Below are 14,744 nucleotides of genomic sequence, written 5' to 3' on the forward strand. Positions count from 1 at the left end.
TGTGTCTGACGCACGACCAGAAGAAAATCAGTATAGGACCAATCAAAAGACAGAATGAACGAACAAATAAATTACTAAGTACCGTATAGACGGATCCTGGATATCTGTTGTTCATATCCACATGCGTGCTGCTTCAGAGGCAGAGAACACCAAGCAATCAATTAGATCAAATCATTACTGACTAAAGCTGCGGTCACACTGGGCTTTGTGTGTGCGAAATTCTGTCGTAAAATGGATAAATGGAGCCATTGGAGAGATTGCTCCATGTTTTCAATTTCTGTCCAAAGAGGTCCTGTTTTGATCCTCGATTGGTCTCACGGAGTCAAGTGATGCGAATTTGCAGGTCAGAGTTCACCAAGTTTGAACTTTGCACCGCAGCGAACTGCGAAACTTAACGCATGACCTTGCATTTCCGGTCTGACGCATTCTGTTGTCCAATGACTTGCTTAATTAACCTAGTTAAGCCTTTAAATTGCACTTTAAGCTGAATACTATGAGTTAATAGACAGGTAAAGCTGCGGTCACACTAGAGTTTGAGCTTGCGAAATGGTGCTGCAATAAGGGGCGGGATTAAACAAGGTGATTAGACATTTAAAAAAGTGAGTGATTGGTCCATATTTTAAATTTCTGTACAGAGGTCAATGTTTTAAACCTCGATTGGTCTCACACAGTCAAGTGATGCGATTTCGCAGGTCAGAGTTCATCAAGCTTGAACTTTGCAACACAGCGAACCCTGAAACTTGTCGCACAAGCTTGCGTTTTCGTTCTGACGCATTTGCGTGCGCATGAATGGAAGTCTATGGGGAGAAAAGTCCAGTGTGACCGCAGCTTAAGCCAGTAGTTAATATCATGAATTGAGACCTAAACTAAAGTGTTACTGATAGTAAACAGTAGAATCAGTGTGTTGTACCTGGTCTGTAAAGCACAGCAGCAGCAGCAGAAGATGGAGTGTATGGACTGATCTACAGGGCAGAAAACAGAAGCACAAACATATTCATGTATAAGGCCTCGGTTATCTTTACACTACTGAGATCACTCCAGCTTTTACATTTTGTATTTTTGACATGATTTTTTTTTTCATGTAGTTCAAACTGTAGCCTAAGGCCTTGATCTCATTGATTGTGTTTTTAATGAACAGTGACAACACATTCTATACAAAATTTCTAACACAGACTATTTGAAATGCTCCGGGGAGATTTGAGGGCAATATGAATTCAATATAATACTTCATTTCATTTTTAAATGCAATAAAACATTTTTTTCCTGTAAATTTACATTAATAAAAGTAATATTTGGCCATTAAAGTAATTATATATATATATATATATATATATATATATATATATATATATATATATATATATATATATATATATATATATATATATAAAAACATGTGGTTTTGTTTTGATTTTGACTAATTAAAGTTTCGATCTTTCCAATTCATTCATTCATTTTCCCTTCGGCTTAGTCCCCCTATCAATCTGGGGTCGCCACAGTGGAATGACCCGCCTAATTATCCAGCATTTGTTTTACGCAGCGGATGCCCTTCCAGCCGCAACCCATCACTGGGAAACCCATACACACTCATTCGCACACATACATACACTATGGACAATTTAGCTTATCCAATTCACCTGTATCGCATGTCTTTGGACTGTGGGGGAAACCGGAGCACCCGGAGGAAACCCACGCAAACGCAGGGAGAACATGCAAACTCCACACAGAAACGCCAACAGACCCAACCGAGGCTCGAACCAGCGACCTTCTTGCTGTGAGGCGACAGCACTACCTATTGCGCCACTGCGTCGTCGATCTTTCCAATGTAAATATTAATTCATTGATTCATTTTCCTTAAGCTTAATCCCTTTATTCATCAGGGGTCACCACAGCGGAATGAACCATCAACTCATCCAGCAATTGTTTTACAGAGCGGATGTCCTTCCCGTTGCAACACAGTACTGTGAAACACCCATACACACTCATTCACATACACACTCATATACTACAGGCAATTTAGTTCATCAATACCCCTATAGCGCATGTGTTTGGACTGTGGGGGAAACCAGAGCACCCAGAGGAAACCCTAATGTTCTGATGTGCTGATTCAGGAGAGTTCGATTACAGAGAGTTCGAAAATGTGCACTGTTGGTGTGCCTTTAGGAATGGGGTTGAGAAACACAGCTCTTCACTACAGTCATTATTTTCAAACCACCCCCTACCCCGGCCTTTAATTACCTTTACAAACGTTCGCCAACGACCCCCCCCCCCCCCCACATTTCATCTACAACCCAACCCCCCCACCCCCAGGCTTCACTTTCGTCCACGACAATCCCAACCCCCCCAATCCCCCCCACCCCCCTCTCTCTTTTCTTTCGTCCACGACACCACCCCTAACCGCCACTCTCTTTACTTGCGTCAGGGTGGCATCATTGTCGATTGCCTAAAGCGCTAGTTAGGCTTGTGCCGCTCCTAAATATTTTTATTTGACTTGTTTGTTTTATTTTAAAATGCATTTCACGTCTTGTTCTTGCTTTATCCATCAAAATATTATCCATATTACATTTTAAACCCACGTCATATTGTTGTCAAATATTTACATTTATTCATCACATATGGCAACCGAAATCCAACGTCTGATAGACGTCATAGTGGTAACGTCCACACAACGTCAAGCTGTAACATTATTAGACATTGATATTTGGTTGATTTTACGTTGGTCATTGGACTTTAACCTTGGCCTGACGTTGCGTTCTGACGTCATCTAGATTTTCATTTCCAAACAAAATGCAACGTCCCCATGATGATGGGGTACAACGTCAGTCTGTTGACGTCTTGTGTCTGGTGGGTGTTTAAGGCCATTTCGGTCATCACACAGTAAGCATCTGTCTTCTTATCAGTGACCTGCATCTAAACAGTCTCTGGGTCAATGCTTGTAAAGATTTTGGACATCTTCTTGGACACTTTTAATGCTTCCAAACAGTTTGCTGCCATTATAAATCACCCATGTCTTGAGGTAGTTCAATATGATGTGATTTACCTGCTATGTGTGATTTGATTGGTTGGGAATCAATTCAATTCATCTTAATTTGTATAGCACACATGGTTTCCGCTACATTCGTTCTTCCATGGCAGGGCGCCACACCAAAATTCACCCTGCAACTGCTACAATACCACTACTCATTCAAAACATTCAGTCGTTGTTGTTTTTTAATAGCGGCACATAATCTCATCAAAACATGTTAAAAGTTAAGTGAATTAAAACAGTGCTAACTTATCTGTAATCATAGTAGTGCTGTGCGTCATTTGTTTAACCCTTTAAGGTGACATGCTGACTGACTGACTGACTGACTGACTGACCCCAGATAGCATACGAATGTGGGCCACTTTAGGCAGATATGTGGCACTGGTGGAATTCCTTCGGGCCGGACAAAATGAATGTGAGCCTGAAGTGGCCCACCTGTACAATGGCAAAGGGGGGCCAAAGATTCAAATTCATATATGGGACATTTAAGGCAAAGATTTGGAACTTATGGCAAAATGTAATCTGAATGTGAGCCTAATGTGGCCCATGTGGAAAATGATCATTTTGGCCTACATGACAGAGGACAAATGCGGGCCACAGTTGGCAAATGAGTGGCATAGTCATTTAAGAGTAATCTGGGTCTAAACCTAAAGTGGCTCACACGTGTAAGTGCCAATGTGGCCCAGTTATCTTAAAACATATGTGGGCCACTTTTGGCAAATATTTGGCAGAGTAAGCTCTGGCTATTGCGGCTGTGAGCCTGATGTGGCCCAGAGAAAATATGGCAAATGTGGCACAGTTATGTTAAAACATATGTGGGCCACTTTTGGCAAATATTCGGCACAATAAACTCTGGCTAATGCAGCCAATAGCCTATAGTTACCCAGAGAAGATATAGAAAATGTGGCCCAGTTATCTTAAAACATATGTGGGCCACTTCTGGCGAATATTTGGCACAGTTAGCTCTGGCTAATGTGGCTGTGAACATAAAGTGGCCCAGAGAAGATATGGCAAATGTGGCCCAGTTATCTTAAAACATATTTGGGCCACTTCTGGCGAATATTTGCACAGTTAGCTCTGGCTAATGTGTCTGTGAGCCTAAAGTGGCCCAGAGAAGATATGGCAAATGTGGCCCAGTTATCCTAAAACATATTTGGGCCACTTCTGGTGAATATTTGCACAGTTAGCTCTGGCTAATGTGGCTGTGAACCTAAAGTGGCCCAGAGAAGATATGGCTAATGTGGCCCAGTTATCTTAAAACAAATGTGGGCCACATAGACTAAAGTGACCATCATGGAGAAAAGTGTTTGCTTTATTGGGCTCATAACCCTGAACCTCTTAATATAAACTTTCTTTTGGGCTGCTGTAACTTTTAAGAACTTTGCTTGAAAAGTTTATTCATTACAGCAAGCAAGTAAAATAATCAATAAAATTAAGTGAGGCACAACCTGTGATGAAATAATATAATTCACTGATATAAACCAATGTTGCACATGTTTATAAGCTAATATAATTTAACTTTGTGGTTCATCTTCTGCTCACAGAGACATCAATAATCAGCGTATGAACCTCAACAACGGTGACAATTAACAAAATGAACAAAACTCACAAACATCAAAAACAGGATAATAAAAATCAACAACGTCAGCATAAACAGCAGAATCTAAAGCAAATAATGGAAACTGGAGCATCAATAAGCTATAGAATGTATTCATACTGCAGTGCATGCTGGGATTTTTGTACTTTGCCTCACTCAGTGTAAGCAAGTGTAAGATGTAGGCCGGATCTGGGCTAGAATAAAAGCAAACTGTGACCCAGAATAGGATCAGTTCTGGTTCATTTGGAACGTGAAATAAGATGATCAGTGTTTTCTCATGATCGAGTGTATTAACGATACCGGACACATCACAGGAAACACACATGCGTGACAGAAACACGACATCTTCAGCATCTCTGCGCTTCTGAGTGTGTGAGAACAGCGATTCTCAAGAAACAATGACCACCTGCACAAACCACAAACTTCCTGTCAAAACACACACACACACACACACACACACGGACATCACACACAAGCATGCGCGTGCACACACACACGGACATCAAACATTTGCACACACATATGGACATTTCACAAATGCATGCACACACACACACACACACACACACACACACACACACACACACACACACACACACACACACACACACACACACACCTCACACATGCATGCACGCACGCACACACACACACACAGTTTAAAACATACACTCTAAAACAGACAGTCTAAAACACTCTTTGAAACAAACACACACACACACACACAAACTCTCTTGCTCTCTCTCTCACACACACACACACTCTCTCTCTCTGAAACGCATACACACACATACTTTCTTTCTCTCTAAAACCCACACACACTCTCTCTCTCTTGCTCTCTCCCTCTCTCTCTCACACACACACTGATCTCTCATTCCCTTTAAGAGTCAGTTGTGTTGCTCCATGGTGCATTTGCTATTCACATGGTGGACTTTGCACGTGTAAAAACTGAACGCTTCACTAGCGAGGAAACAGTTAAATAGAGCATCTGCAGTGCGAGGATAAAGAACGAGCCTCCTCCATTCAGCCTCTTTACTTTCTCTTTACTTTACTCCTTTACTTTGGTGGAGTAAGGAAATGGTGGAAACTCACTCCACTGAACACATCCATTAGCCTGCATATTTAATTTCCTTTGTTAAGCTCAAAGATTTGTCTCAAAACTATTTCTAAATTCAGTTCTATTTTCCAGCAAATGAATAAATGAACAATAATAATGAAGTGTGGTCAAAACACTGAGTTATATCCAAACACACGTCCTGTTCTTATGCTCCATATGGTGATGCAGACGTCTCCAAAACCCCACAGATGGACAAATCTACACTTGTGTTTATTAAAACAAATATAAATCTGCATATAATAAATAATAATGCTAATAATAACATTATACTGATGCAGATTATCATCAATAACCTGAAAAAGCCCCCTGAGGTGAAGAAGGCATGGAGGCAGTGGTGTTTATATTGATGTGGAAAATAATCATGTGTGTATCATTTTAATCCTTTAATTGTTTTCATGTAAAGATATGTGTGTGTTGCTGTTCATCCTGTGTGTATTCAGCAGTGTGTAAGCGTTTGGACTTGCATAGGAGCCTAACTAACGCACTCTGTGCTGGACGTTAGAGCAGCTTTAAGTTGGTCAATGGCACAGTCTAATTCAGTTCAATCGAAAAAGGAACGCTCCAACAATGCCAGCACAGGCTCATTGTGAAAACGTAGCCCTACGGACAATTCTGGAGACAGCGAATTACGTAGGCGGCGGTACGTATGGCTGCATTTCATTTTTTAAACGAACGCTACGGGGCGGTGTGACGCCGTTCCTTTTCGCGCTTACCAGCAGACAGCTTACCTCCGTATGGACGGCATTCCGGCTGCAACCAGTTTGTCCCGTTAGCGCGCCACGTCTGTCAGCGGTTTTGACATGCAGAGAGGAGTTGATCACGAAGACGGGGGTTCGAGTCCGGTGAAGAGCGGTTCCAGAAAGCAGGTAAGACAAAAACAGAATCCAAAATATAAAACAAACAAGTGAATAGCAGGGTGAGGATGTGGTAAAATCTGAAAACGTGGTAAAAAAAAAAAATCAGACGAGGGCTTTTATTATTTTGGATTGCTTTTGAAACGTGTTGGTTGGGTTTAGGGAAGTGGGTGGGCGGGTCAATCTATAAAATTGGTTGGGTTTAGGGAAGGGGGAGGATGGGTCAGCTGATCGTTCACTCAGTCAGTCAGAAAGTCTGTCAAAAAGTGAGTCGACAGCGTCCTCTGGTGGGTTTACGCGAACAGCAGGCGCAAATGGCACTCGCAAGGGAAATTTGAGATCTCGAAAAGCGTACACGGCGACCTCTGGTGGATTCGTGAAAACAAAAAATATGCCGCCAGGATGTATTTCGCAGTCTCCAGAAACGTCCGTGGAGGTACGTTTTCAGAATGAGCCTGGGTTGAACAATGCACCTTAACACACCTCCTTTATAGACCAGCACACACATGACTCCACAAACTATTTAACCAACATGACACAAACCCTGAAAAAATACTGTTGCGCTGGTCTGAAAATAACAGCAAATCACACCAAACACGTCTTGCACCTTATTGCACCGGGTGTATGATGAGGGCCCATAGAGTCTCTCTCTCTCTTTAACACACACACATACACACAACCTCTTTTTTTAACACACTCTCTCTCTAAAACATTAAGCATTAACGCTACATTAAAAGATGTTAGTAAGCAGTTTATTAATACGTCTACAAATGCTGCATTCTTGACATACAAGCACATATTTAATGTGTTTCATGATTGTGTTTTCATACTTTGTTAATTATTAATGTTTCTTTACTAAATTAAGCATTGCATTATTTACAAAGCAGTTATTTAAGAGAAGTCGGTGGTTTTTAAGATCATTCAGAATGTGTAGGTAAATGATTAATAAACTATTCATATTAACATTTATATATCTTATTGTTTAAGCATAGAATAATAGATTTGCCATAATGACAGCACATAATATTAGACTAGATATTCTTCAAGACACTTCTATACAGCTTAAAGTGACATTTAAAGGCTTAACTAGGTTAATTAGGGTAAACTTATGGTAATTAGGCAAGTCATTGTATAACAGTGGTTTGTTCTGGAGACAATCCAAACCTAATATTGCTTAAGGGGGCTAATAAGTATGTATGTATGCATGTATGGTGTGTGCATGCATATGTGAGGACTATTGTGTGTGTTATCGTGTGGATATATGCATATATGCGGGTACATTTATGCTTTTATCTGAGTATATATTTGTTGTTTATTATGCTTTATTTGTCTATACATTTTTATGTGGTTTATTTTAATGCTTGTTTGTTGTTTGGGAAGCACTTTGAGTTGCTAATAATATTAATAATAATAATAATGAGCTTAAAATGGCTTTAAAACAATTAAAAACTGCTTTTATTCTAGCTGAAATAAAACAAAGAAGACTTTCTCCAGAAGAATAAAGATTATAGGAAATACTGTGAAAAATTCCTTTGCTCCGTTAATTATTGCAGAAATATTTAATCTCCGATAAATGCAAATATGAACTTGTATGTCATATATGAAATTTGCATATATTGCTATATATCAGATTTGTAAAAAAACACTGACTTTCACACACTTCCTTCACTGTCTCTACATAAATAAAGTTGGCTTAATTGTTTTTACAAATTTAAGTGGATTGAACATAAAACAATTAAGCAGTCTCCCCCCAAAAATCTCTAGAATTGTGTTGATTCAGCTCATTTTAAGTAAGTAGTTTGAACAAGCAGCAGAACTGCTATTTTAAGTGTCAGGTCTCTCCATTTATAAAGGTTTAGATGTCATCCATTCACTTGCAGCTGTTACTGAAGAGAGATATTTCCACCTGATTTAGATCTGATTATAAAATAAAATATATTCTTGTGATTTTAAGCTGACTTTTTTAGCATATGATCATGAAGAAATCACTATAATATTTGATTTTGGTAATTTTTTTTAATTATTAGTATTATTATGAATATTACTATGATTATTATTATTATTATTTGTTATATTATCCAGATTTATAACAGTTTGGCTATTCTTTTTCCTTGTTCCTTGAAGAATAAAAATCTTTTCGGAATATTTTTAACTATACCATTTAAAAGCTTGGAGTCAGGTTTGTTCAGTCGTTCGTTTGTTCGGTCACTTATTCATTTATTTATTTATTTATTTATTTAGTTATTTATTCTTAAAAGCATGGTTTGACAATAGAGATGGCCCTATATTTGTGCGACTGTGACTTTTTCAATCGAGAAGCAGCACGACTGACGAACATAACTATGTTTGGCGCGAGCAAGAGAGAGCTGCGTCCCAATTCGCACACTATCCCTACTGAATAAAACAGCTTAAACCAGCCTAGGCTGGTTAGCTGGTTGTAGCTGGTCGACCAGCCTGGTTTTAGATGGGTTTTGGCCATTTCCCCACTGTAAAAAATGGCCATGATTTCACAGTAAAAACTGAAAAAATGCTACAGAAAAAATCCGTAACCTAGTTAAGGGTAGGTTTCCTTAATATATATACGGCGAATAACTGTAAATAGACTTTCCCAGAATTCCCTGCATGGCACATCAATTTTAATGCTTTTTGTTGACATTACTATGAATCTTTTTAGCTGTTTCCCCATCAGTGATGTACATTAGAGATTTATTTTACATCTAATGCTGATAAACAATCTTTATTTCATGACATTAATTTTATTCGTGCCACCATACTGGTGTTTAGTAGCTGTGTGAATGACACTGAGCACCTATGTACTGATACACACTTCTGCTTGTGGGAAATGTTATCAGAGATGAGCATTGGTTTATTATGTAACTTCCTCATCACCATCTGAATATGGCTGTGTTAATGTGTCTAACTGTGTAACAAAAGATGTGTAGATGCTGGTAATTTAAAATTATTCAAAAACATATTACCTCTACAAATTAATGAAATACGGTAATTTACCATAAAAATGAGAAATTTCTTTTACGGTTTACGGTTTTTACGGTACCGTATTTTTAACGGTAAAGTACTGGCAACCACAGCTTTACCGTAAATTTTACGGATTTATTTTTTACAGTGCAGGCTGGTTTCCAGCCGTTTCCAGCCATTTCCAGCCTGGCCTTTGCTGATCAGGCTGGAAAATGACCAGCAAAAACCAGCTTGACCAGCCTAGCCAGGCTGGGAGCCCAGCCAAAGCAGCTATGTCCAGCTTAAACCATGCTGGTCAATCAGGCTGCTGCTGTTTATTTGTGCGAAGCAACCGTGCCTAGAGAAAACGTAACTGGTGCGATCGGTTCTCTTTGAAATAAACTGGACAAAAAGCAATGATCGTGCATCCACAGTCCTGCTGCTTTCAAGAGCTCAAGATTTATAAAATATATACTATCCTTTTGTAAGCAGCAGCGGTCACTGAACAGATTATTAACAGGCCTAACATTAACCGTGTGTGCGTGATCATTCCTTCATTATCACACAAGGTATGTTGTTTTACCTGCTTTCTTTTCCTCACAGGTGTGTTTGTTAATGTGGTTTAATTATCGTTTTTTACAATAACATTGCTTTAATATGAGATCAACTCCCTGTTTATGTGTAGTTAACTGCTGATCTGGGACCTTTAGCCAGGACAGATTAATGTGCATATTTTAGATACATGATTATTGTCTTTTTAAAATGTCCGTTTTTTAAAAGAAAAGTTTTGTTGAATTAAAAGCGCACGCATACAGCTATATTTGACTTGTTTTTACACATTTAAAATGTGTGGCAAACAAAGTGAAGTTTCATAAACTAATTTGGAGAGGAGCACGTGATATGATTGAGCACGTCTGGCCGCTCATCTGTAATCAGTAATAATCCAATCAGAGTGATCCTAGTTTACTATAAATGGATCATTTTCTCCCTACTGCTCTATCTTCGTTTGGAAGAATCCCCCCTTCCACCCCATCTCCTCCTTTTCCTCCCTTTTCTAAAGGGGGAGCTCTCGAGACCTACCTGATCTCGGATCTCCTGATATGCTTATCGACCGGGCGGGAGCACTAGGCTCAAATATCTCCGAGCTCAGGGTTCTCTCCCGGGACAGCATGCCAAACCTGCTTTATACGCCAAGCATATCTAAGTGGGAACTCTTGAATAATTATTTATTTTTAGTGTGGTCAGAGATAAACTTGGTAAATCCTTGATTTTGAGCCCTGAGAAGTCATGTGAAATAAAAACTGATTGCAATGCGACACAACCCATTTGCGCATGCACATTGAGCAAGCTCATACACAACACACACAGAAAAAGTGAAATGAATGAGGAGGCATGTGGACATAACACAAAATCTAACTCAAGTCATTTTAGCATGTCAAAGTCAAATTTATGCATGTAAAATATATTTTCCCAACAACAAAATTGTGGCTAGTGAAAATACAGAGTGGCTAGTAATGGTGGAAATCTACTAGCCACAGTGGCTGGTAATTAAAAAGATAATGTCAAGCCCTGGCTGTTAATATTAGGAGGAAAATAAATATATTTATGCTATTTTGGAGCCAAACACTTTGGACGACGCTTGTACAAAATTTAAGACCTCATAAAAACGTGATTAAAACCTTTTAATGGCCTAAATTTTCTTATAATTGATTTATTAACTTTTAATTCTTTTTAAGACCCCGCAGACACCCTGAGTTATTCATTGTTAGTTTAAGGTGTTAGCTTGGGTGGCACACTATCTTTATAAGGCAAATCAATAATATTACACCTACTTCATATTTCCACCTGTGTAATATTACTCGTCTTCATCCTTCTCTCACAACTAATACAGCAATTCTCATCCATGCACTAGTCACTTCACGTATCGACTGCTGTTATGCTCTTCTCACTAAACTTCTCCATGAATTCCAACTGGTTGCAGCTCATGTCATATCTAGGACTTCATCTCACGAGCATGTCACACTACTTCTTTATCAGCGTCACTGACTTCCAGTAAAGTATCGCAGTGATTGTAAAATATTCTCGCTTTTAAGGCACTTCACGATCTTGCTCCTCAATATCTCACTGAAGTTCTCCATCATCCGTCTTTCAGATGAGACTTTAAACCGAGGTCCTGACTCTCTGTGGTCATTAAAAAATCCCATGGAACTTCTGGTAAAGAGTAGGGGTGTAACCCCGGTGTCCCCTTACCGGCCTCCCAATCATCCCCATCCACTGAATTGGCTCTATCACTGTGTCTCCACTCCACCTATAGCTGATCTGTGGTGAAGCACTAGCGCTGTTGTCCTGTGGCTGCCCTCGCATCATCCGAATGAAAAAGCACACTGGTGGTGGTGTGGAGAGACCCCCCTCATGATTGTGAAGCGCTTTGGGTGTATGGCCATACACAATAAATTCACTATATAAATACACACATATCTACACCCCTTCTTACACTCTTAGATCATCCAGCTCCATCTCTCCGGTACCATCCCAGACCAGATTAAGCACTATAGGAGCCAGATCCTTTATCTCTACGCCGCCTCGGCAATGGAACTCGCTTCCATTGGATTTAAGGAACAGTCTAAGACCCATCTTTTTACTCAGGCTTTCTTATGATTATTTTTATCATGTTATTTTATATTTAAGATGTGTTTTTATTTGCAAATCTTTTCATGTATTTGAAATGATGTTTGGCAAAGTTTTATTAATATCTTTTGGGATGTTTGTTGATGTAAGGTGACCTTAGGTGTCCAGAAATGCGCCATTTATAAATCAAATGAATTATTATTATTATTATTATTATTATAATTCATTTATTCATTTTATTTTCGGCTTAGTCCCTTTATTATTATTATTACTACTATTATTATTATTATTATTATTATTCATTCATTCACTTTCTTTTTCGGCTTAGTCCCTTTTTTATTATTATTATTATTTTTATTATAATTATTCATTCATTCATTCATTTTCTTTTCGGCTTAGTCTCTTTATTATTATTATTATTATTATTATTATTATTATTATAATTCATTCATTCATTTTATTTTCAGCTTAGTCCCTTTATTATTATTATTATTATTATTTGTTTATTTGTTTTATTTATTTTATTTTTTTTTATTATTCATTCATTCATTTTCTTTTCGGCTTAGTCCCTTTATTATTATTATTATTTTTTATTTTTTTTAATTATTATTATTTATTCATTCACTTACTTTTTGGCTTAGTCCCTTTATTATTATTATTATTATTATTATTATTTTTTTTTTTTTTTTTTTTAATTATTATTATTATTATTATTATTCATTTTCTTTGCGGCTTAGTCTCTTTATTATTATTATTATTATTATTATTATTATTATTATTATTATTATTATTATTATTCATTCATTCATGCATGCATTTTCTTTTCGGCTTGTTATTATTATTAATATTTTTATTATTATAACTCACGGTGGATTAGTTAATGTTACCAATCATGAATTTAAATTTTAATAACGCATTAGTAAATGTTGAACTATGGTTAATAAATGCTGGACAAGTATTAATTAGTACATAATTAGTTCATGTTAGTAAATATATTAACTAATGAAACCTTATTGTAAAGCGTGACCAACAAATTTAAGTGGATTGAAGATAAAACAATTAAGTTGTCCTAAAAAAATCTCAAGAATTGTGTTATTTGAGCTCATTTTAAATAGTTTGAACAATAAGAAAAATTAGTTTTCGTGTGTGTGTAGCCTATATTTGAATGTATTAAAGGGACAGTTTGTGGTTTTCTCTCCCTCGTGCGCTTCATAACCTAAAAACACTGAGAAAACACCATTTCAGAATGAAGACTGAAGAGAAAACGGTGCCAGAACGATTGATTTTGAGTGAATGTTATGAGTGAAACGTTAATTAAACACTTCCACAACGCTCTCTGAATGCATAAATCTGTCACTTAGTTACAATACAATACATGTTCTCCCTCTTTTACAGACAATAATTCACTGACACACACACACACATGTTAAAAGTTGCTGTGAATCAATATTTAAAGTAAAACTCACACTTTCATCTGCACAATCATGGGGTAATTATGAATTATTAAATAATTTTGGTACTCACTCGAGTGAATCATATTTACTGCAGTCCGTCGTGATACAGCATGTGTGTGTGTGTGTGTGTGTGTGTGTGTGTGATGTCTGAACCTGAAATCGGAGGAAAGAGTGACGTCACACACACACACAGACAGAGCGTGCTACAGGATGTCACAGCTTCTATAAATATATTGTTTCTGCATATGAGCTCACTCCCAGGTTTTTTAATATTTATTTATTTATTTATTTTTAACTATTGCTCACTTCTTAGTCAAGCCATTTTGCATATCCTTGTCAATTACTCACCTCAAAATTATTACATTTCATATTTATACAAATTAAAAATTATTACACGTAGGCTAAATTACACATTTTCACGTAATATCTACAATTCAATTAAAAATACCTTTACTGTAATGGCTTGTCAAGTATTGCCAAAGCATTGCCGATTACATAAACAATTTAACAATTAAAAAATAATTAAGAGATTATGCAATACACATTTACACAAAAAAAACTCCACATAATTATAAATTTAATAAACAAATACACAAATAAGAAAATAAATGTCTAATATGATTATTAAAAAGATAATAAAAGTAGTGCAGGGAAAAAATTAATCGTGATTAATTGCTAAAATAAACATGACATGTGCGTGTGTGTCTGTGTGTGTGCTGTGAATATTTATTATGTATATAGGAATACACACATGCAATCATATATTTGAGAAATGTTTATTCATATTTAAATATAAAATTTGTTTATGATACATGTTATATATAAATTTAAATATATCTGTAACAAAATTGTTTAGTATAGTTTTGTTTCTGTATATGTGTGTGTGTATTAAATAAACAGATAATAATAATTCTAATAATTCTGACTTCAACTATATATATATATATATATATATATATATATATATATATATATATATATATATATATATATATATATATATATATATATATATATATATAGTTATAGTCAGAATTATTAGCCCCCCTGTTTATTTTTCCCCCAATTTCTGTTTAACGGAGAGCAGATTTCTTCAACACATTTCTAATCATAA

General features: G+C 36.9%; 1 protein-coding gene across 2 annotated transcripts in view; it reads right to left on the reverse strand.

Moving 5' to 3' along the window:
• The window catches only part of txk (TXK tyrosine kinase), a 37,758-nt gene extending 24,007 nt beyond the window's left edge, over nt 1–13,751 (reverse strand). Inside the window, exons 1-4 of one of the 2 annotated variants that reach the window (XM_056449978.1) lie at nt 13,701–13,751; nt 911–962; nt 83–131; nt 1–5 (exon numbers count right to left, since the gene is read on the reverse strand). The exon at nt 1–5 is cut by the window's left edge and continues 183 nt beyond it. In XM_056449978.1, the coding sequence (XP_056305953.1) occupies nt 1–5; nt 83–131; nt 911–962; nt 13,701–13,713 (119 nt within the window). In that variant the 5' untranslated portion in view covers nt 13,714–13,751. The remainder of the gene's footprint in view (nt 6–82; nt 132–910; nt 963–13,700) is intronic. The other variant, XM_056449979.1, reaches the window with a different exon arrangement.
• Between the last annotated feature and the right edge of the window lie 993 nt (nt 13,752–14,744).

Source organism: Danio aesculapii, chromosome 23 (genome assembly GCF_903798145.1).
Source record: "Danio aesculapii chromosome 23, fDanAes4.1, whole genome shotgun sequence".
In the NCBI taxonomy this organism is placed as follows: Eukaryota; Metazoa; Chordata; class Actinopteri; order Cypriniformes; family Danionidae; genus Danio; species Danio aesculapii.